Source organism: Musca domestica, unplaced genomic scaffold (genome assembly GCF_030504385.1).
Source record: "Musca domestica strain aabys unplaced genomic scaffold, Musca_domestica.polishedcontigs.V.1.1 15, whole genome shotgun sequence".
Classification (NCBI taxonomy): domain Eukaryota; kingdom Metazoa; phylum Arthropoda; class Insecta; order Diptera; family Muscidae; genus Musca; species Musca domestica.
The window spans coordinates 1,504,106-1,529,441 of NW_026712207.1; the positions used below are offsets into that span (position 1 = coordinate 1,504,106).

The 25,336-nt window shown below is 35.0% G+C and overlaps 1 protein-coding gene across 6 annotated transcripts; it reads right to left on the minus strand.

Annotated features, from left to right (window-relative positions):
- Window positions 1–8,096: 8,096 nt before the first annotated feature.
- On the minus strand, window positions 8,097–25,282 carry LOC101901720 (chromosomal serine/threonine-protein kinase JIL-1). 6 transcript variants are annotated; one of them, XM_059119468.1, is made up of 8 exons: window positions 25,146–25,282; window positions 21,797–23,097; window positions 21,659–21,727; window positions 13,772–13,905; window positions 13,618–13,702; window positions 12,735–13,555; window positions 11,956–12,413; window positions 8,097–11,889 (listed from the first exon to the last, which is right to left on the minus strand). In XM_059119468.1, exons 2-8 carry the CDS (start codon window positions 22,869–22,871, stop codon window positions 10,329–10,331), a joined length of 4,203 nt encoding a protein of 1,400 aa, XP_058975451.1. In that variant the 5' UTR covers window positions 22,872–23,097; window positions 25,146–25,282; the 3' UTR covers window positions 8,097–10,328. The 6 variants fall into 6 exon arrangements, with proteins under 6 accessions (XP_058975451.1, XP_058975450.1, XP_058975453.1 ...); XM_059119467.1 differs by lacking the exon at window positions 25,146–25,282 and adding an exon at window positions 24,539–25,094; XM_059119470.1 differs by lacking the exon at window positions 25,146–25,282 and adding an exon at window positions 24,159–24,450.
- Window positions 25,283–25,336: the final 54 nt, after the last annotated feature.

Sequence of the window (25,336 nt, forward strand, 5' to 3'; positions counted from 1 at the left end):
TTCAAATTTAGAGACAACAGAAATTCATATTTCCACGTTAACGGGTATCAAAATGTATAAATTTGGGATAAAACAATCTTGATCAACTATTTTTGATTCAAATTAGGTGAGAAACCACAATATTCCATTCAAGTTTTGTGGTTTTCCGCAATATAATATTTTTGTGAAAAAAATGGTTAATAAACAACACCAATTGCAACAAAAAAAAATTTTCCTAGTTTCCTTGAAGTTGAGCAACCTTTCCATGTACCATGTATGGAACACGAGTTGAGCCCCTGGTCCTAAAGACAATTTTTAATTCGAGTTTATTGTTTTTTTCTTTTTATTCAAATATTTCACACCATTATTCAATATAACATTAGTTTTTTTTATTGTTTTTTTTTTCTTTTACTTGTTATACTAAAAAATTATTAACTACTTATGTATATGTATGTGTATTTACTTTGTTAAATTATCATTTTTTTGTGAGTGTTCTTTTTTTTTAATATTTGCTATTACAATATTATAAGTTATGTTAAAATGAAGAAAACAAGATTGTTGTTATGAAAATTATATATACGAAAGGGATTTATATGGTCGCCATGTCATAAATTTAATTTACATCAATTACATCAATCTTTTGAGTTTTTTTTTATACTACAATTACGATTGCTTGAAATAAAACAATTTTTTTTAATTTTCGGTTTTATATAAATTTTCTTGATAACCATTAGATAGACAATTAGAAATGTACACGAGATTAATCCTAGGGGGGCTTCAGATAGATAATTTCATGGTTTATGTTTTCCTAACCAATTCCTCTAAGCTGGGAGAAAACGTTGTGTATTTTTTATTTATTTATTTTTTTTTTTTTGTAAATTTTTACAAATTCCTTGGATTTTATTAGGGTCCTTAAAATGAGTTTTTTTCTTTTTACAAATTATTTTTTTTTTTGCATTTTTTCATTTTTATATAAATGTAATCATTCATTCGATCCATTGTGTGTATGATGGAGTTCCATTATTTGTTTTTTTTTTTTTCAATTTTCGATTTATGATTTTTTTTTTTCGGGAGAGTTAAGGCATCTTTTTCAAAGGCATCTGATCTGTTTTATTTTTTTCTTTTACCTATCAATAACTTGAATTTATAAAACAAATAATAACCATGGGAAAAAATATATTATTTTCACTAATGGAAGGTCGAAGAAATTGGAGGTCTATTTGTCCCAGTGTATTTGGGAGTACTTGGTTTGACAATCGATGTGGGGTGTGGTTGATGTGAATATTTTGGGGTATAAGTATATGGGACGACAACATTTGCTTGAAATAATCCTAGCTATCAAATCGAAATCTGTATCTGCATGAAATAAGTTTTTGTTTAACCTTTCAAAATTTTCCTTCTCTTCACCTTTTTTTCAAATTCTCTCTTTTTATTGCGATGAATAAATTACCTGATTTTTAAATGAAAAAATCAGTTCGGTTTATTTATTACCTGATCCACAACTGTAAGAATGTAAAAAGTTTTACTACGATAACCGATTTTCTCTTTAGGGTATCGAGGAAAATTTCAAAAATAGTAGATTCTTGCAGGGTCTGGAACAGAGCTTTATTGTAATTTAAACAAGTAAAAAAGTATCAGTCGCTTTTGCCGACAGATGTATACCACCAGACTTGAATTATGATTATTTAAACTGTTGACTCTTTATGGGGAAGGTTCCGAAGCAGTTGAACAATATTGACCAATTTGGATCTGACCTAAGACTGCTATAAATATTACAACGTGCCAGATTTGGACTATGTCGACTACTTCCTATACTTTATATGAAATATGTGCAAAATTTTGGAAAATGTGGAAATATGCGTGAGGTAACAGATATAGTGGACCGAAGTATTCCTTTTTCATACTTCATCTAATACAGATTAAAAATTTTTCATGGACAAAATGTGAAGGAAATCAAATATTTATATGCAATTTTATGCGAAATTATAAATTTCGATAAATCAGAAATTCATATCAGACTGGATAAGAGAAATATTTAGATGTTGTAAAGAATCTCCGACTTGTTTTGCAAATTAGGACAGACAAAAGAATTGAAAATTGTGACCATATGCTGATTAGGTGCAGAAGGGGTTGACAGATATATATAATCTTCACAACAGATCCAAAATATTTGGATGCGTGAAATTTGAAGAGATTTGTTTGCTTATTTCGCTTTCTTCGAGCGTTTTGTGTTCGAAAATCTTGAACCCTATGTGTGGAAGGTAGCAGAAGAAATGGTCCGTTATTATAACAGTTCTTGTGTTGACTTAAATATTGAGATGTACAAAGTCTGAGTGGAATCAGATGTTAACTACTTGTTTAATGAGCTTCATGCATATTCAAAATTTTGACCCTATGTGTGGGAGGTACCAGAAGGAATGGACCGATACATCTCACCTTCACACCAGACCTTGAGTTAATAAAAGTATTGTGATGTGTGTAATTTGAAGAGAACCGGATGCTTATTTCTGATTTTATGATCGTTTTTGGTTATTCAAAATATTAACACTTTTTGGGGTAAGTACCAGAAGGTATGGCTCGACCTCTACCACCTTTATAATAGATCTTGTGTTGATAGAAATGTTGAGCTGTACCATGTCTAAATAGAATCGAACGTTAATTTCACATTTTATGAGCTTCATGAATATTCAAAATTTTGAGCTTTTGTGGGAGAGGTACCCATATATTCCATTTTCACACCAGACGTCGGGTTAATAAAAATATTGTGATGTGTGTAATTTGAAGACAATCGAACCTTTACATCACGTTTTATAAGAGTTGTAATTATAAAAATTTTTGAAAAGTTGGAGCAAAATCGGATTATCGGTTTTCTTTCTATGCAGAAAATACATTTTTTGAAAATTTCCACCTTTTGTGGGGGAGGTACCAGAAGGTGTGGACCGATATATTCCATCTTTACAGCAGACCTTGGTTTAATAAAAATATTGGGATGTGTGAAATTTGAGAAAATCGCATTTTATAAGAGTTGTAATTATTCAAAATTTTGATCCTTTGTGGGGGTGGTACCGATATTGTCCATTTTCGCACCAGACCTAACACTGATTAAATATTAGGATTCGCAAATTTGAAGCAAAATCGGATTATCCTTTCTCTTTCTGTGTAGTAAATTGTTTTCTTTGAAAATCATGACACTTTGTGTGGGAGGTACCAAAAGGAGTGAATCGATATTTCCCATCTCCGAGCCCCATCTAAGTTTGACAATAATATTACGATGTACCAAGTTTGAATCAAATCGGATACTCCATTCGAGAGTAATCGTGCGCATCAGCCAGCCAGAGAGACGGGCGAACATCGCCAGATCGACTCTAAATGTCCTGAAACGGATTTGGTCCAAAGAGACCTAGGGTCTAAAACCGTTATTTCGATGAGGCACGTTTTGGCCGTATCAAATTATATATACCCTCTCCAGCCATATGACTGAGGGTGTAAAACCACATTTTAGGGTTAAGGCCGTTCTTTGTGAGTTTGTGCAAAAATCTCCAACAAAGCCTTATTTTAAAAGGATGACGTCAAAGACAAAATTGGTCTTCATCAAATTTTACTATATATCACCAATGAAAATAAATATCTTTTTCCACTTCGTGCCATTTAGAACAATGTTTCCAAAAAACATCAAATATTTTTCCTGACTTTTGTGATAAAATTTTCCACAAATGAAAAATCGGTTATCTTAGTAAAAACTTTTATAGCCTTTAAGTTCTGGAACAGAGCACTTGTGTCCGGGTATGATAGGCCTGAATTCAAAATTTTCTTTAAAATGAGACCGCACCAATTGCTTGCCTTAAATACTGAAATAGAAAGACCTTCCCCAATGTCGTAATTGTATTCCCCGCCAAAAAGGTAAAATAGCTATCCATTTCACAAATTACATCCCAAATAATTTAAAAAAAGAAAACAGAAATAGTTTAAAATAAAATAATTGTTTAAAACGTTTTGTTTATTGATTGATAATGATGTATTTCTCTCGGTTTTCGTTTTTTTTTTTTGGTCCTTAAAAATGTTTCTAAAAATTCTTCTTACATATAAATATATATTTAACTCATTTCTTCGTGTTGTTGTAAAGAAATTCTAATAAAATGTTTTTTAAAAAATAAAAAATGTTACTACCTACCACCTAAACTTTTTGTTTCATTTCGTTTCGATATTTTATTTTTTTGTGTGCAAGTATTTCACTTCTTTTAAATTGATTTAGGCAAAAACAAAATGCAATTCGTTAACGAATAACAAAATGAGAAAAAATATTTTTTTGCAATCTTATAAATAAAAAAATTTTAACAAATTGATTTAAGAAAAAATTGGTTAAAATAAAAAATAGATTGTAATAAAAATAAACATTATTACCATAAAATCATGATCAACAAAAAGAAAAATAATAAACATAATCCAGCGAAGAAGAGTGAGGAAGGGAGGGCGTCTGTCGGTTGTGTTTTTTTTTTATGCCAGTTAAAAAAGAAATCCGCCAGCTCTCTAAATTGTGTGGCAATTTGTAGAATTTGCCACCCGGAAAAAAGGTAAGATATTTGGGAAGAATAATGGATATAAGAAAATTTTCAAGATTTTTTGAAAATTTTTAATTTTTTAAGGAATTTGTCCAGTGAAAATATTAAAAAGTAGAGCTATAAAGCCATTATTGTAACAAGTGTACAGTCTCAGTAGTCATGGACGCATAAAGAAATCGAAAGCAAATGTCTTCACAACAAATAAGTTAATAAGGACCTGTTTCTGTATTACGATACCAACGTGAATGCGAATGAAAAATTCCATTCCCAATATGATTTTCCCAATTTTTTATTCAATTTTTAAAAATTAAACATTTGGAATGGTGTTTTTTCTTTCGCAGTTACATTCTTAATGTCATTGAAAAACAGGCCCAGGTCAAGTCTTAATAAAGAAAGGAATTTTCAAACTAAAGTAAAATCAAGGTTGGTGTGTGGGAAAAGAAAACCTTCTTATATCCAAAGTCCCCCATTACACTGTGTAACACAAAAAATTATTACGGGGAAAATACATCATTTTATAAAAGTAGAGCCAATTAACAGAAGCCACGTGTATTGGGATTTTGAAAGCTTACATCGAAAAGAAACCTAAATAAAGGGGAAACTCCTCCCCTCTACCATATTTTTTACACCCTCCACCATGCTATGGTCATTCCGTTTATAACTCCTCGAAATATTCATAATAGACCCTACAAAGTGTATATATATTCTGCATCAGCGTAAAATTCTAAGACGATCTAGCGACGTCCGTCTGTCTGTTTTAATCACGCTATCTTTCGAACGAATTGAGATAGAATGCTAAAATTTTGAATACATACATAGTTTACCAGTAGGCAGGTTAAGTTCGTAAATGGACTATGCCGGTCCACGTTTTCGTATAGCTCCCATAGAACGGTACCTCCCGATATTCGGTATTTTCATGATTTTAGCGACATTATTTACCAACATTTTCTCAAATTTCGTACGGGAAGATCCTAATAGGTACTACAGGCTAAGACAAAAATTGGTCTATGCAAGTCCAGGTCTTCGTATAGCCCCCATATAATGGTACCTCCCGATATTTGGCATTTTGGTGATTTCAGCAACACATTATTCAACGTATTGAAAGATCTTAATGGGTACTACAACTCATGCCAAAAAATTTCGTATGTAGGTCGTTTTTTTTTTTTAATTTTTCAAGTTCCTTCGAAATGGTGGAGGGCATCAAAAGTTAGGCCCGGCCGAACTTAGTTGCTTTTTTTTAATTTCCAATTTAAAATTCCTTGGGATCCATATTTTAAAGTATATGATCTCTTTGACGTTATTGTAGATAAAATTACAAGGATTATTTTGGTTAAAAATTTTAACCCTCAAGGGAGTCAAGAAATGGGCCTTTTTGGTACTTTTTTAAAAATATGACTACAAAACTCCCTTGAAACGGGAACCTAGCAACGCAAAATATTCTACAAAATTATTTGTCGTAAAATTCCATTATAGGTCCCAGAAATTTTAACCCTCAAGCCAGGCAACAAAGGGGTCTTTTTGATACATTTTTAAAGATATGGCTAAAAACTCCCTTAAAACGGGATCGTAGCAAGGCAAAATATTCTACAAAATTATTTGTCATAAAATTCTACTATAGGTCTAAAGTCTAAATCCTACCTAAAATCCAGGAATTTTGAGAAAAAACACATTTTGGGGTTAATGCCGTTCTTTATGTGAGTTTGTGCAAAAAAACTCCAACAAAGCTCATTTTAGAGGGATGACGTCAGAGGCAAAATTGTTCTTCATCAAATTTTACTATAAGTCATGTCAAAACAAAAAAAAAAACTTTTTTGATAAAAATTCTCTGCGGCCTTTTTTCGAATCGACTCGCTATCCTATTCTGTGCCAAAGATTCTGGATGTCTCTCTATTTTAAAGCTATATCGCAAAATATATCTGAATTGCAAAATATATCTGAAACCTAGGGGTCCCCCTTTGTGTATGGTCAAAACTATATGAGGAGCTTAATAACATTTTGTGGTTTAAGAGCAAAGAACTCCTCTAGGGTTTCGATCTAAAACCCAGTACTATAAAGTCCACTTGGCATTTTCCAAAAACCAGACTCACTTTTCGTGTAATTTTCACAAAAAAAAACTGTTGTAGCTATGTGTGGTTTATTATGAGGTCTACCGTGAAATACTGTGTAGAATAATACTTCTTTTGACAACCTTTGACAACTTTTGCCTAAAATGAAATTTTATGTTATTTTTATGCGTCAACTCGAAAAAAGTTCGAGAAAATATTGATAAAAAAAGAGGTAATATTTCCATTTTTTGAACGTTTGGGCGTCTTATATCAAAAGTTGATGAGGAACATTTTGGTCTTTGAAGTTATCCTTCTAAAATGATGCTTTATTGAAAGCATCATTGCAAGCATTGTTTTTAACCTAAAGTGTTGTGGTTAAGGTATATATGGCCTACCTGGCTTTAGGTAGGATTTAGACTCTTGTTGTCTTCCAGGACCAATAGTAGTAGCTATGATCACGTTTACAGGAATTTTTTAACTATATTTAAAATTAAAAAGTATCAAAAACCTTCGTCCTCCATACTCCCGTCCAAAATATTCCTCGTATTTTTAACTGTAATATTGCCGAAGACACTATGTATCTAAAATACACAAATTCCGTGGAATCTTAAACTGAAGATTTCCAAAAGTGTGGAAGAAGGGGGAAACTTTCCTCTCTCTATTTTGCTTAATCTGTCGATGTGAACTTTCAAAACGCCAATACACGTGTCATCCTTTTCTTAGCTCCACTTTCATAATCTCTTCAGATTTCCCCTTAATTATTGAAAAAAATTAAAATCTGTTTCACAGTGTTTTAAAATCTTACTTTCCTTGAGAAAAAAATAATTAAAAAAAATTAACTAAACACTTCATTATTTCTTTAGCTTTATATGGTATTGTAGGCTTTTTCAACTAAAAAGAGTAAGAACAAATCAATTCACTTATAGGTAATATACTAATATATATAAAAATATGTCATAAAATCAACGGATGATTATTTAATTAGCATATATTTGGAAAATAAAATAATTAGAACCGGTTATTTTTTGTAAATCTAAAAAAATATCGTTTTTTGTGTTGTTGAGGAAAAATAGTCAGATTATGTTGTTTGCAAAATCATAAATGGACAACAACAATTATATTCATCCACCTTAGTTAAGAAAAAATATATTTCAATATTCTTTTGTTTTTTGGTAAACAAAAAGGAAATAATAAAAATATATGTATATGAATGGGTATTTTCATTAAAGTTTTTTGTTTGTTTTTTTTTTTTATGTATATATAAATGTATTAAATATTATTCCTATTACAAAATCATTTTTTTTTTCTTCTTTTGTTATATATTTGTTTTTTTTTTTGGGGGGGTCGATCTTACACTTTTAAGAGAAGTTAGATATGTTCTATATTATTATTATTTTTTTTAATAGATATTGAATAACAACAACGATTTAAAAAATTACTAAATTTTTTTGAAATTATAATAGCAATAATAATAATAGTAATAATATAAATTTAAAAGAAAATAGGGGGAAAATTAAGATTAGAATTATAGTAGTATACAACAAGAATGTTGTAACAAAATTTATTTATAGTTATTATTTATTAAATATATACATAAATCATAATGTAAATAATTATTTAATTTATGTATGTGTGTGTGTTTTTTTTGTCTGTATTAAATCAAAGTGTGTCTGAAGAAAGTGTGGATTTGGCTGGGCAGGAAATATCAGATCGATCTAAGACAACAAGAAATTGTCTTTATTTGCTAATTGGCGTTTTATTTTTATCTTCTTTTGTAAGGGTGTGGGTGTTTTAAAATACGCCTTTTTCCCATACAAACTTCTTTGCAATATTAAGTGCACTTAGGTTTCCAAAAGAAAAGACTTAGGCTAAAAATTCTAAAACTTTGAAATCATCTACAAAAGTCATATGTGTCCAAAAAAAAAAGGTTTTTCATCAACATCTAGACTTGTAAACAAAATTTCCAAGAAGGGCTTAGGCTCTATTCGAACTCAAACAAAATTCCAAAAATTTCAAGACATGTGGACAAGTCATATGTGTTTCATAACTTAATTTTGTGTTCAGAAAAATATCCAAAAGAATTTTTAAATTACATTTTAATCAAACAAAATAGTTTTCTTGTTTATATTACCAACTTATTATGGACCACCTAAACGACTCAATTCGATAATTCTGTATACTAAGACCAGGAAAGGAAAGTCTTATAGTCGGGCGTTGGCCCGACTTTATGATACCCTACACCACTAAGCTCTATTAGAGCTTAGCTTCACATAACAAAAAAAAGTTTTTTTAATGGAAATTTGTGAGAACTAAATCATACCAATTATGATTATGGTTATAACTTAAAGTCCAAATAGGGCTTAAAATCCTCTGAATCGATTTATACTAAATTTGCCAAGGCATTGGTATGGTAGCTATATCCAAATCTGAAAAATCTCAATAAAATTTGGCAAATTGATTTTAAGGTTGTATTTGATATATTTCGTTACTACGACGTGATTATTGCGGCTGAGCAAGACAAATTCAAGAAATCGGACAAAAAATATATATGGGAGCTATAGCTATATCTCAACCGATGTTCACCAAATTTGATATACGTGTTTCTTGACTCAATTTGGTCGTAAGTGTCAAATTCCATCCAATTGGGGCTAATATTCCACGTTTGGTGCACAATAAAAGCCAAATCGGAAGAAGATATATCTGTGAGCTATATCTAAATCTGGACCGATCTCAATAAAATTTAGCAAAAGGTATGTATTTGATATACTTCCCCAAATATCGTTGTTACAGAGTGCATATTACGGCTGCGGAGGACAAAAATAACAAATCGGACGAAGAAAATATATATGAGAGCTATAGGTACATTTGGACCGATTTCGATAAAATATAGCACAGGTATTTCTGAATTGTATTTGCTATACTTCCCCAAATATCGTTGTTACAGAGTGCATATTCCGGCTGCGGAGGAGAAAAACAACAAATCGGACGAACAATATATATGGAAGCTATAGGTACATTTGGACCGATTTCAATAAAATTTGGCATACTTATTTTCAGGCCTAATTTGTTGGTATGCGCAACATTCCATACTATTTGGACTGATATTACACGTTTGGTGCACAATCCAAAGGCAGATCGGACAAAGATATATACGGGAGCTATAGCTAAATTTTGTTCGATTATCTCCCATTTCTATAGGCTTCGTCCTTAGGTCAAACAAATGATTTGTGCAAAATTTCATCTGGATCGGGCAATAAATTCGACCTGTACTTAGCTTACAAAAATACATGAACAGACAGACGGACGGACAGACATGCATAAATCGACTCTATGCAGATCACCAAAAAGAATTATGGGTCTATCTCATTTCCTTTGCCTGTTACCAACAAATGCACAAACATAACCCTGACCACCTTTTGGTGTAGGGTATAAAAACGCTAAATTCTGGAAATATAACTCCTCCTTTAATTACAATCCTGACTTTGCTCTAACGAAAAAAAATCCCTATGCCTAGTTATCTATTTATTGGCTTTTGTTTATTTTTTAATTTCATTCAAATTTAAATTCCCCAAAAAAGAAATCCCTACTTCTCCTCGCAAAAGACCTAAGTGCACTTTTCCCACAAGACGTTTGTTGTTGTTGTTAGTGTTGCTTATTTTTCATTTCTCATTTCATTTAGAGATTGCCCTGTAATATGCATGCAGTGACCAGCTGAGAATAACATAATAATTAATATACACGAAAATCATTCGAAAACATAACGCGCCCGCTGAGCACGTGTACTACGGGCCGGTTGTCGTCGGCCAGTAGATGTCGCTACCACCTCATGTTTGCTACTATTTTCATTGGCAGGAATAATTATTTGTTCTTCGTCTTCTACGTCTTCATCTTTTTGTGGCGTCGTACTAGATGATTTGTGTTGTTGTTGTTGTTTTTTCTCTAAACTTTGTCTACTCCTAATGCTGGTCCTGTTATATACACGTCTTTCGATATTAAAATGCTTTAAAGCCACTTGAGTATGGTGTAACATTAAATTAAAAGCACGCATTTTCGTTTTGCAATTCAGGGCATCTCTGAAGCCCAGAAAACTGTCATCCACCATAGTTTCGACGATTATTGAAACCGGCGTTTCGGGTTCCTTTTTCAGTGCAGCAGCTTTAACAGCCGTTTGTGCCTGCTGCTGTTGTTTCTTAGTACTTCTCGGTGTTATTTTTAATGACTTGGAGTCTAATTTGGTTAGTTTGTTGTTGTCATTTGTGTTAACTCTGGTGGTCCTGGTTGCTCTTCGATTCGCTTCATTCGAGCTATTCTGCAGTGGTTGGACATTGCGTGCCGAATGTCTCGTGCTGGTTAGTTTTCTTTCGGCGGTTTTTACCGCAGGCAATTGTTTGACATTGTCCGACATATATGATCGTTTGCAACGTCTTAAGGAGGTCAACAAACTGATCAGTTCCTTGAGGTGTTTTGTTGTTGAGGGTGACAAATTTTCACTGAAACCACAGAAGTCTTCCAAATCCGAGCAACTATCATCTGAGGTTTGAACGTTTTCTTGTGTTTGAATATCATCAGATGCCACATTTTCGATTTGAGCAGTACTACTTTGATCAAGTCCAATACTTGGTAATTCCTTGGTTTCTTCGGCAACAATGGTTTGTATAACATCTTCTGGATTGTAATGTTCTACACTTTGCTCCATCTCCACGCCATCCTCTTCAATAATGGTTTCAAGCTTAAGGTCAACGACATCTGTTGCATCCTCCTCTGTTTGTTCTAAAACACCAATTGGTGTTACAGATGCTGTGTCCTGTAACGTTGTTTCTCCAACAACTTCTTCTTCTTCTTCGTCGTTTTCTTCAGTTGCCTCATATTTAATGTGTTCCAAGGGAGACTTAAGCTCTCGCATTTCCTCACTGTCCTCCACATTCGGAACATTATCGTGTAGAATATGGAACCAGCTGTGATCGACAATATCCAAGAGTGTTAATCTTTTGGTTACATCCTTTTCCAGGCAACCCTTTATAAGGCTTTGTAATTCTGCACTGGCCTCTTGCCAGCGTTGGGATGCCATATAAAAGTCTTCATTTAAAATCCGTTGCCTATGTACATCCACGCTAACAGCGCGATCCTCTCGGCCCCGCCGAAAGGGTGAATGTCCCATATACATTGTATACAAGGTGGCACCTAAACACCAAATATCCACAGCTTTTGAATACGTACCCATCTCAGGATCCTCTAACATTTCGGGCGGCGCATAGTCTATGGTGAAACGCGGCCTATCATTCCAGCATTCCAGGTCGCCATGATAGCTAGGGGAATAAAAGAGGAAGTTTTACCTTTTGAAAACAACAAAAGAAACAATTTCTATTCCTTACCTTGCAGCTCCAAAGTCCACCAGTTTGCTTTCACTCATATCATCGCCAACGAAAATTATATTTTCCGGTTTCAGGTCCCCATGGATAAATTGCCGCTTGTGTATATGCTGAATGGCATCCAACATATGCACGATCACATTCAGGCAAGACATCTCGTCCATACCCTCCTCATGTTGGACAATTAAATCGGAAAGCTCACAGCCAGGTACATATTCTTGTACAATCCATATATCTGAGCCACTGCGATAGGCTCCCAAATATTGCGCTATATATTTATGACCATCTTGGGCACATGAGATCAAAGCATCCAATTCGGAGGGTCTATATTTGCTTACGGGTATTACTTTAATTGCAACAATTGTTCTGTTGGACTCATCCCAACCGAGATAACATTTGCCAAAGGCACCGCTGCTACACAGATCACGGAGTTCAATGTTAGTGGGTGCTGGCATGGGGTCCTGTTTCAAAAACACAAAAAGGGAAATAAAATTAAAAAAAATAAATAAAAAATCAATTTCGAATTGAAAGAAAGGGTTTATCGATCGAAAAGAATAACTGTCTTTATGGTCATAGCAAATCCGTATAATACGAAGCTTATATGGCTCAAATATTATTGCTCTATTTATGAATGTATTATAGGGATGCTCAAAACTGACTTCCTGGGTCCTCCTCATGACTCTTTGAAATTCTCATCACTTTTAAAAATCGAATTTTTTTGTTTATATTTTGAATCACAATATTGTGATGACTCTCTACGTCTAACCCCCTTTAAAACTTACCAGCACAGATTTATTGCAATATTCCAAACCGTTGTTCGGCTGACTTTCAAATTCTGGCACAGGTTTACGATGCTGTGGTGCCACATATGAATAACCACGAAACAGACGATGTGTGTTCGATGGTACCGGCGCTGGTGAATCAATAGCTGGTTGCTTGGTGAATTCTTCACTGAAATTTTGTGTATCATCTTCACTGTCCAGGGCGGGTTTAAACGGAGCTTTTCGCCGTTTACTCTTCAGCTCATTCCAATTGATGCCGCGAAAGAATGGATGACTTTTAATTTCGGTGGCATTCGGACTATTTCCACCCAAACGCTTCTTCGGATCTTTATGTAACATTTTCAAAATAAAGTCTTTAACATGTTCACCCAGAGTTGGAGGTAGTACAGGATCAACTTTTTGTATGCGACGTGATATATCACTTTGGGAATTTTGTTGTTCCACAACGGTAAAGGGCGAAGCACCCGTCAACAATTCATAGGTTAAGACACCAACAGACCACCAATCTACAGCCAAATCATGACCATTGGGACCGGCTCTTATTATCTCCGGGGCCATGTACTCAAGGGTGCCACAAAAACTGTGCGCCCGATGATCGGAGTCGGGTGTAAAGATTTTCGAAAGACCAAAATCGGCAAGGACAATATGCCCCTGGCCATCGAGTAGGATGTTTTCCAATTTAATGTCACGATAAATAATGCCCAATTTGTGTAGATGTTCCAGGGCAAGAACCACTTCGGCAATATAAACACGTACCGTGGATTCGGAAAAATGTTCGGCCTTATACAAATGCGTGAAAAGCTCACCGCCACTCACATAGTCTGTAATAAAAATTTTGTTAAGATTTTTTTAGCCAAAATGTTTTGTTAAATGTTAGACATACCCAAAACCAAATAGAGTTTTGAATCGGTTTGAAAGGCATAGTGTAGACCGACAAGAAACGGACTTTGTTGTATTGCCTCGAGAACCTGTTAGGAAGACATTTGAAAGAAAAAAATGAAAATTTTAAGTTTCCAATAGTCGCGTAATTTACATACCTGTCGTTCGGTGGTGGTGTGCTCGGCAGTTTTCTTCTTTTGTACAACGGTATCCTTCTTGAGCACTTTCATGGCATACAATTGATCCTTATCTTTGCCCTTGAGCTTGCGGACCAGGAAAACTTTACCATAAGCTATTTACGAAGAAGGAAATAGAATTAATATCCACAAATTGAAATCTTAAAATCTTACGCTTTGTAATATTGAAAACAAACGAGCTTGAAATGGTTAGAAGAGAGTAACTAACATAAGAGGATAAATGTGGATAAGAGGATATGATAGGTTTAATCATAGAGAAAAATAGTGTTTTATACAAATACAAACATAACCGCGATCGGGTGACTCAAATGAGCAGTGCGGTCTGGCAACTCAATTCGAAAATACTGAGTAAACGAAATTCTTCGTCTATACATTTTTTGTTGCCTATGGCTTGATTTAATCTCTAAGGCTCACAACCATGACCCCGGGGTCAAGATTGACTCTGGTATACCATTGTAATATAATCATTAACATTAAGGTCACCAATCAGCTCTGTTAAGTTCGAGGGCTAGTGCAAATTTTTTTTTTTTTGGTAATGAAACGGCAGATGAATCAGTTGTTTTTGCCGACAGATGTATGTCCCCAGCCTTGAGTTATGATTATTCAAACTGTGGACACTTTATGGGGGAGGTTCCTAAGTAATTGGCCAATATTGACCATTTCGTATCTGACAAAAGACTGATATAAATATTACAATGTGCCCGATTTGGACTATATCCACTACTTCCTATACAGACCCAATATAGCGGACCCAAGTATTCAAAAATATTCAAAATATTGATCCTTTGTGGAGGAGGTACCAGAAGGAGTAAACCGATATATTCCATCTTCACACCAAACCTTGGGTTAAAAAAAATATTGTGACATGTGTAATTTGAAGAGAATTAGATGCTTATTTCGGATTTTATGATCGTATTGGCTATTCAAAACTTTTACCCTTTGTGGGGGAGGTACCAGAAGGAATGGTCCAACCTCTACCGTCTTTATAAAAGATCATGTATTGATAGAAATATTGAGCTGTGCCCAGTCTGAATGGAATCGGATGTTAATTTCATGTTTTATGAGCTTCATGAATATTTAAAATGTCGACCCTTTGTGGGAGAGGCACCAGAAGGAGTGGATCGATATATTCTAACTTCACACCAGAACTTGGGTTAATAAAAATATTGTGATGTATGTAATTTGTAATTTGAAGAGAACGGGATGCTTGTTTCGGATTTTAAGATCGTATTGGTTATTCAAAACTTTTACCCCTTGTGGGGGAGATACCAGAAGGAATGGTCCGACGTCTACCATCATTATAACAGATCTTTAGTTGATAGAAATATTGAGCTGTGCCAAGCCTGAATGGAATCTTAAGTTAATTTCGTGTTTTATAAGCTTCATGAATATTCAAAATTTTGACCCGTTGTGGGGGAGGCACCAGAAGGAGTGGATCGATATATTCTAACTTCACACCAGAACTTGGGTTAATAAAAATATTGTGATGTGTGTAATTTGAAGAGAATCAGGTACTTTCATCACATTTTATTCAAAATTTTGATCCTTTGTGGGGAAGGTACTTGATGGGGTGGACCGATATTGTCCATTTTCGCACGTGAAATAGCACTGATGCAAATATTTGGATTTTCAAAATTAAAGCAAAATTGGGTTATCCTTTCTCTTTCTGTGCAGTAAATAATTTTCTTTAAAAATGTTGACATTTTGTATGGGAGGTATCGTAAGGAGTGAACCGATATTGCCCATCTCCGAACTCGATCTAAGTTTGACAAAAATATTACGATGTACCAAGTTTGGATCAAATCGGATACTCCCTTCGAGAGTTATCGTGCGCATCAGTCAGCCAAAGACGGACGGACATGGGTAGATCGACTCTAAATGTCCTGAAACGGATTTGGTCCAAAGAGACGACCTAGGGTCTAAAACCGTTATTTCGATGAGGCACGTTTTGGCCGTATCAAATGATATATAACCTCTCTAGGCATATGGCTGAGGGTATAATAAGGCCGCTCATCTCCATTGCGAAATCAGACCTATTATTTTTGGTTGGAATCATCACAAGTCGCTGTAAAATAAATTACTTCTCGTTCTCATCTGACAGTCGATGAGCAAACATCGTTGTTCTGAATCAGCTGATTTAATTAGAAAGCACGTTTTTTCATTTTCCTTTAATTTGTTGGCATTTTTTGCAAATATATTTGTTCCTTCCTTTTTAAGTTTGATTTAATTGATCGGATTAAAAACAAGGAAAAATGAATGGGGTGTACCCCCCGAATTATAACAGGTACGCTGTACTGGACCCAACCCGGGATAAACAAAAGTCTCCTCGCTCTCACAAAAGAACACGGCTAGATGCTGCTGATTTTCTTCCTCTACCAACACGAACCCCTAATTATGACGAAGTCCCCAGATTTTTAATCGCCTCCGCTACATCTAAAGACTCCTCAAGTGAAACTAAACCATTGGCCTCTTACAATGTTTTCCAAATCGGACGAGGTATTAAAAACATCTGTCGTGAGTACTCAGAAATATCAGAACTCCGTAGTGGTGACTTACTGATAAAGGCGAATAATATCAAAGCATTCAGAAAATTTTTGTCTGCCAAATACATAGATATAGTGCCAGTCAAAATAGTGCCACATCCTTCACTAAATTCCTCGCAAGGAATAATATTCTCCGACAAAATCAAACATTTACCCGAAGAGGAGATACTCAAAGACTTGGCAGAATACCAAGTAATTGGTGTAAGAAAATTTATGAAAATGGATGGAAACCAATTAGTAGCAACAGGAGGAGCTGTGATCACTTTTGATCTTATACACCCTCCGAGTCGCATTGACATTGGTTGGATCACTGTTCCTGTCCGGGATTACATACCAAACCCACTGAAATGTAAAAACTGCCAGAAACTAGGTCACACAAAGAACCACTGCAGATCTGTTGAATTGTGCAAAGAATGTGCTTTACCACCACCACACAACACGTGCAACCGAAAATTCTGTGTAAACTGCAATGTTGACACACACTCTTCAAACGACAAAAATTGTGCTTCCTTCCTGACACACAAATCAGTAAACAAAATAAAAATTAAACAAAGATGCACGAACCGTGATGCGTGGAAAATATTTAAAAGCGATCCGGACAACTATCTAATTAAACCCCCAGTTCAAAAGCAGCTCTATTCTCAAGTAACACGCGGCGACAAAAATACCGAAAATAACACTCATCATAATACGAATGTTCCACCATCTTCAAAAACAATTTCCAACCAAAAGTCGTTACCGCCTAACTCAACAAACAAATCAATTACATCTTCCCCAACTACACAAACTAAATCATCAAACGCAAATTCTTTGTACTCTTACAACACAAGCCAAGAAAATAAAAAACCAACAAACGAAAATGCAGAAAAAGAACCATTATTAAACAAACTTTACACACAATTAAACTCTATCAAAGACAACGATCATCAAAATTCATCAAATTCGGAAAAGATCTCAACAAATGCAACTTTATCAAGTAACCCAGCCAAGATTACGTCTAGGAGACCTGAAATTGTAGATATGGACGACGTTTCAATGTTTCCTGAAATACTATAATTCTATCAAAACCTTATTATTATCATATCTAATTACTATTACTTTTTTTCTCTTCTTTTTTATATTTTTCTATGGATCTGAATTCGAACATTACAATTCTCCAATGGAACATTCAAGGTTTTATTTGCCATAAATTTGCTTTAGAAATAATTATTGCATTGCACAAACCAAGTATTATAGTTTTACAAGAGACCCACATCACGGAACAAAATATGCATTTATTATTTCTTCCAAGTTACAAAGTTTATCATCACAACAAAAACTATAACTATTCCAAGTCTGGAATATGTATTTTTGTTAAAAATAATATTAATGTTACGCACGACAGCATTTCCTCTGGAAATCTATTATTTCAGTCACTAACATTGGACTATGGTTCTCCTCTTCACATAATAAATGTCTATAAAGAATATGACATAGCTATAACGCCAGATATAGTTAATTCTATTAACATACCACCTATGTGTCAAACCCTATTTCTGGGAGATTTGAATGCCCAGAACACCCTATGGGGCTCATCTGAATCCTCTAATGGAGGCCTCATATGGGAAGAGTTTGCTGATACTCATGGTTTTGCCATCCTCAACGACGGTTCTCCTACTCTTTTAAGCACTCGCAATACCCTCACAGCTATAGATGTAACAATGTGTACCCCTGACTTGGCCCCTACACTGTCCTGGAACACACTAGCCCTACCGGAAGTTGGAGATCATTTTCCCATCCTCATAACCAACAACATTCCCATACCTACAAAGAAGTTTATTCCCCGTTTTAAGGATAAAAAGGCAAACTGGCCGCTATTCCAAACTAAATTATTACATTTTAATTCTGTTTTCACCGAGTCTGATAATATAAATAGAGAGGCATCACAAATAAAACGGCTTTTCAGAAAATCAGCCAACGAATCGATTCCAATTACTCATCAACCAAAAAATAATATAAGGCCTATATGGTTCAATAAAGAATTGTCAAGGTTAATCCGCATTAGACAAAGAGCATGGAGAATATTTAGAAGAGTTAGGAATACCGAAAATAGTCTATATTACAGAAGAATGTGTGCGTTAATTAAACGCGAATGTAAGAAAGCCAAAAGATTGACATGGAACAGATTTCTTAACTCTCTTGACCCAAATATGGATGTTCGTTGTTTATGGAATAAAGTAAAAACCATAAGAAATCCAAAATTTGATAGATTTTCTAACATTCACTTTAATAATGAAAATCTCACAAACCCAAAAGATATTGCCAATGCGTTCGCATCTTTTTGGAGCTCCATAAGCTCTGATGAAGCCTTTGACCCTTCCATTTACATGTCAAAGCATTCTTTTTCTATTAGTAATCCCAATGTTCTAAACACAAACAACATGATTCTTACAGAAAAAGTCGAGCTTCATGAACTCAATGATGTTCTCCAAAGTCTGAAGGGTTCAACTCCTTCTTTGGATAAACTAACATATTCAATGATACGGAATGCTCCAAACATAATAAAGAAACGGATATGTAAGTTATATTATAGGATAATACACGATGGCGTCTTCCCACATGACTGGAAGATCGCAATTCTCTGCCCTATCCCTAAACAAGGAAAAAATCCAAACTCTTTGCAGGGCCATAGACCCATCTCTTTACTTCCAGTACTTTCAAAGATTCTTGAAAAACTTTTGGCAAGACGTTTACTACAATACAGCCAACATCGTTTCTCCACAATACAACATGCCTTCCTTCCACATCACGGTGTACATACACTGTGTCACAATCTGGAGTGTGCATTACGTGATAACATAAGCCGCAGAAAACACAGTGTGGTTATCTCAGCGGATTTAGAAAAGGCATTTGACCGTGTTGTATACACCAGTATACTCACTGAACTCCATAGTTGGGGTGTACAAAGTCAATTCATTGCATTAATACGATCCTTTTTATCATTTCGACGTATGCAAGTTAGAGTCGATGGCTATTTTTCTAATTCTTTGCCTTTGGATAACGGTGTACCCCAGGGTTCGCCTATCTCCGTTATTCTTTACAATATATACATAAATTCTTTATGCAGAACTCTTAAAAACTTATCAGGAATTGATTATGTAGGAGTATACGCTGATAACATATTTGCAATTTTGTCAGGCTTTCCACAAGCTGTAGAAGTAAATTTAAATAGTTTTAACAGTTCAGTACAATGTTGGGCTAGGGATGTAGGAGCTGTGATCCCTTCTAATAAAATAGAGCTTCTTCACGTTTGTCGCAGGAGAAAATGTCAATTTAATTCAATGTGCCTCGATCAAAATACTATCAATATTCACCAACGAATGAGAATTCTGGGACTGTCATTCAGCAGAAATTTACTGTGGAATGACCATACAAAAATGTTACAAGCCAAACTGGGAAAGATTAACAACCTACTTCGGTTAATCTGCTCTAAAACAAAAGGACCTCACATTGACACGGCAATTAACATATGTAAATCCTTGGTGTACGGGGTAATTGCCCATTGCATTACAATTTATGGATTCACATCCAAAGCAAATATTTCTAAACTGAATGCTGCCATAAACAAATGTTTTAGAACTGCCACTGGGCTTCTTCGTTCCACACCTCAAGAAGCACTTTACATAGAGGGAAATTACAATGATTTTCAACATATTTTGGAACAGTTCTCTATTAGCCTGGCCAGCAAAGCCCTTACTATACGTGCACATGGGCTCCATAAAACATTTTGGAGATATGCTAACGCTAACAATACTTCGTGTTTAAACTCTATTGTCCAAATCTTGACTATTTTTTCAACCTTGGAAATACCTCTGCCTTCCAAACCTATCCCAAGTCTTATAAACAGCAGTAATTTCGTCTCGATCGACACTACGTTATCTTCACACTTAAAAGAACACACCAATGATGAGTGCTATAAACAACTCTTGCTTGAAAAAATTGCTGCCTTAAGCCCGGACATTATCCTTTACACAGACGGTTCCTTTAATGGGTTTTCTACGTCATTCGCAGTAATTAAGCAATTGACCACGAACAGTTTCTCTACGATTTGCAAAACAAGATTGCCTAGCAATACAGGTATATTCACAGCGGAGCTCAGTGCTGTAAAAACCGCCATAGCCCATGCCAAACAATACATAAAGACGTTAATTTGTATCGACAATTTGAGTGTCGCTAAGGCCCTTCAAAAAAACAAAGGAGGAATTTACACTGATATGGTGAAGATCCCAAACCACTGTGAGATTTTTGTTTTATGGATACCATCACACTCAGGTATTAAGGGAAATGATTTTGCTGATAAGATGGCAAAAGAAGCACTGGTTATGACTCATATAGCAGAAATCCCCTGCTTTCATTTTACCTTACTGCATCTTTATAAAACAAAAAAACGTGCTAATAAATTGATTATGTGGCAATCTTCGTCCACTTTTCTAAGACGAGTTAGTCCAACAATTCCAAGAATTAGCTACAATCCTGATTTTTCTAGATCCGATTGCATTTTCCTATCCCGACTCAGGGTTGGTAAATGCTTATTTAACACTCGTCACTATTTTGATAATACAATGCCAGCTCGGTGTTCTTTCTGTGGCGAGCTTCTTACAATTGAACATATTCTATTAGAATGTCAATACTCTGCAATCAATTTAGGCATCGAAAAAATACTCGATTGTTCCACTAAACAGTTTTTACCCCGAATCCGTTCGGCACTAAATATTCATAATATTCGTGATATCTAATTCAGATCCATACTTGTATATATAGCTAGAATATACCCAATAAGAAATTCATATTATACTATATCGAGCGCATAAGGTCTTAGTTACCAGGCGCCTCCCTTCAATATTTTGTAAATTTACTTTATAAAATATTTTGTAAATAAATAAATAAATAAATAAATTACTTCTAAGTGAAGTGACGATAACTCAGGTTCTCTCAAGATGAGGAGGAAACAGAAACGATCGAACATTTACTCTACCAACTCTCTTCGGTGTTAGACAAAGGCCAGTAGGGGATCAATTTGTTTACAAACCAATATTGTAATGTTCTCTTCAATTTAGAATGAAACTAATGGACCATCTGGTCCTTGAATGGAGATCAGCAGGACTTCAAGCGTTCTTTAACCTAACCTAACACTTTAAGCGAGGTGATTATATTAACTTTGCATTACTCTTTCTCAACAAAAACCAAGGCCTGGCCACCAAAATCTATCTCGAATTCTCTTGAATTGATATATTACAAATAATGCTGATAATTTCCATTAAATTACCTCCTGTGCCAAGTACTCGTATGAGCTTAAAGTGCGACAAGTCCACTTGCTCATCCTGTTTAACAACATCTAAAATATACAAAAAAAAAAAATTATCAATAAAAAAAGCTCATTAAAGGATCAGGAAATTGAACTCACAATTGGTAGGAACTTGGGTAACTTCCTCAATTTCACGTTGCAAACGTTCCGTATCAGAACTTGAATTATTTTGGCCATTATCTGCGGTGGTATCGCCAGCCTTTTTATTTGAATCTGCATGTGTTTTACTGGAACTACCTCCACCAACTGCTGCACCGCTAGTGCCATTTGCCGTGGCTTTGGAACCCGAGGCCTGTTGTTTTTCATAGTTCTGAAGGGAGTGATTGCTGTTACTGCCACTGCTGCTGCCATTGACAATAAAGGTAGGAACGCCACCACCACCGCCGCCGCCACCACCACCGCCACTACTAGCCGTCTTGAACTTTCCACTGTTATTACTGTTGACACTGCCATTTTTTATTTTATTTGTCTTTGAAGTGGAGGTGGAGGAGGATACAGCTTTAGACTTTGGCTCATCACCATCACTGTCGGGAACTTCAACAATTTCATCAGATCCAGAGGATTTTGGATTTTTCGCATTCGTTTGATGATAGCTGTTGCTGCTGTAGATGTTGTTATTGTGATTGTAGTTGGCACTTGAGCTGATCTTGCTGTTCGAAATTGGATTTTTATTTTTTTGTATATTCTTTATGTTAATGTTGTTGTTATTGTTGTTTTGGGCATTATTATTATTGGTGTAATCCCTGGCTTTGCCCTGGGAATTCATAATGGAGTTTTGATAGTGATATGAAGAAACTTTACGTTGATCGGTGTGATTTTCATAGACATTATTGTTGTTGTTGTTTGAATGACTGGCATGCCGATTAGAGGTTGTGGAAGAGGATATATCTCTTGATGCGGTTTTGGTTAGGTTAATGCCCACGCCAGCATTATTGATTTTCTGACGTTTGTTGTACTTGGCGGCCATGTCATTTGAACGTTGTCTTATGCGCTTATTGCCACCACCTCCCCCATAGCCATAGGGGTCCTCTGAAATATCCTCATAGTAGCCACTCTCGTGATCCACTTGCCGGCGATTGGACATTTTTTTATAGTTACTTGAATTTGTGGTACTGTTGGAATAGTTGTTATACGACGAAGATGTTTTGCTAACACTATTCTGGTAACGACTCATGATAGCGGTGGAGTAGTCGGGTCAGTTGTTGAGTTTTTCTTTTGCTCCTGTGTTTTTTCTTACAGACTTAATTTAATTTTACACTATATATTCTTTTTAATATATAGATTTCCGTCAATGCGGATTTCTTCTCAAAGATCACCCTGCTTGCTTGATCCTTTGGGCAGATGATCAGGAAGCATTAAGTAATGTTTAGTTGTTGGTACTTATGGTCATCATATTTGTTCTAAAAAAAGAAAAAAAAAGAATTAGTAAAAAACGCAAAAAAAAATAAAAGAGCGAAGCTGAATAACATTCGCCAAAGAAGATATGCTCATTGGATAACGGATAAGGCAGACAAAAAATGAGGCCATGGTGAAAACTTTCTTCTCACAAACGAATGGGGACAAGATCGTTTGCTTTTACACCACCACACACCGACAGCCAATCAGCCACCAACCCACCTCCTACCTTGTTGTAAAGTGTTTACTTATTATGTTATGGAATCCCTTGCCTCGTGTTGATTGGTTTTTGGTTTCGGGTTGTTTACTCCAAACTATGCATATGTCGTCGTCGTCGAATTTTTTTCAAACGTTTTGGAACTCTGTATCCTAATTCCCAAAAATAAACGCATATTGAGATGTACAACAAAATGAAGATTCTCGCACACACATTTCCCCCATTTCTCGGACGACAGCACACAGAGCGAAGACAATAATAATGCAGAACTGATGAAAATGTCAATTGGCAGAGAGAGCGAGCGAGCGAGCGTACGAACGCAACGTCAACGTCAATGATGACAAGCCAGTGACTTTGGTTTGGTTGATTGCAATGCAAAACGGCAGTGGTATATGTGCTTTGGGGATTTTTGACAGCGCGTATGCACATTTGTTACATTTGTTGTTGCAGTAAATATGGGTGAATGAAAAACAACTTTTGTTTATAATTTGTCAACTTACTTCACAAGAGGGCACTCATTTACAAAAATGATGATGGGGGCGGGCGAGGTTCGTTTTGTTACTAATTTTTTCATTCGCCTTATTTTTTTTTTAATTTGAACCACATAAAAACGACACTACTAATACACACAACAACTTTACAATGGAAATTTCAACATATACCGTCTGTCCGTCCCGCAAGTACGATAATGATGATAAACTACAAGGTGAAACCTCATCATACAAGCAAGCGACTGAACGTATGCCACCGCTGCTGCTTCTGCTGCTGTCGTCGCCGCTGCCGCCAATGAAGTGAGAGTAGTGTTAGCATTTATCTTTTTCCCACAATTTTTCATCAAAAACTATTTACCAATTGATTTTCCCAAATCTCGATCTTTACTTTGTACTATTTTGGTACAAACAATAAGAAAATCCCATGCTTTCTCGGGAAATTGAAATATTAGCGCGTATGGTTTTGGCTGGCTGGTTAATAATATTTCGACGTCGTGTCACAAAACATGCACACACACCGCCACACACACTCGTGCGTTCAGACGCACTCACACATTAGCGCCGTTTTCATTTTTGAAAGTTTGTTCCTTCGATTATTCTTCGTTTGGTCGTAATGACAGCTACAAACACAAATGCAATGTAAATGCAGCACAAAGAGAAATTGCTTTTTTTCTTGCCTCGACTTTTGACTTCATTACACATTTAAGTACACAATTTTTCTCAATTCAATTCTTTTACCTATATTATTTATTTTAAACACTGTTACTTGTCTTTAAATGCTTTTTTTCAAAGACACAAGTTTTAATTATTTTCTCCTTGTGTCGTTTCAAAACAAAATAAAAGAACACGAAGCACGAATAAAAATGCGCTAGGCAACAATTTCGTTTGGATTAAAACAGTGTTGCCAATGGTAATTTACTTTGATGGGTCATCATTTTTGTAAAGGCATCCACGATTCACATTTCATTCTCACACATTTTTCTCTTAAAAAATTACTTATATTACAAAATAAAAGTTTCAACTGGAATTTTGAATTAATTCTGTAATATAATTAATTTTCTTTAAACACTCGTATCAACAAATACCATAGCTTCAAAATACCAAAAACTCTCCGCATGAACACACATTGGCAACTCTCTAAAATCAATGACATTTCCCACAAAAACAAGCGAAGGTAATTCAAAACAAAATATAATGAAGTTACAGGGTGTATATTTTCCGAACAATCTTCTATTTTTGTTGCTGTTGTTAACTGCACATAGAATTATTCTTATGAAACACTTCACGCGTGATTTGCACTTTATATGTTTTAAACATATTCTTCTATTAAATGATGTATTCTTACACTATGTTTGTATGTTTATCATGTACTTTTTGCCAATTTTTGTAGGAGAAAAAGCGATAACAGAAAGAGTAACGCGATTCGTGCGCAGTTATTTTAACGCCAACTTGAGACTACTTCTTACTTGCCAGCCAAATTGTTTGGTTTGACAGCTGACAACTGGGTGATTCATATATGCAAGAGAGTTACAGATG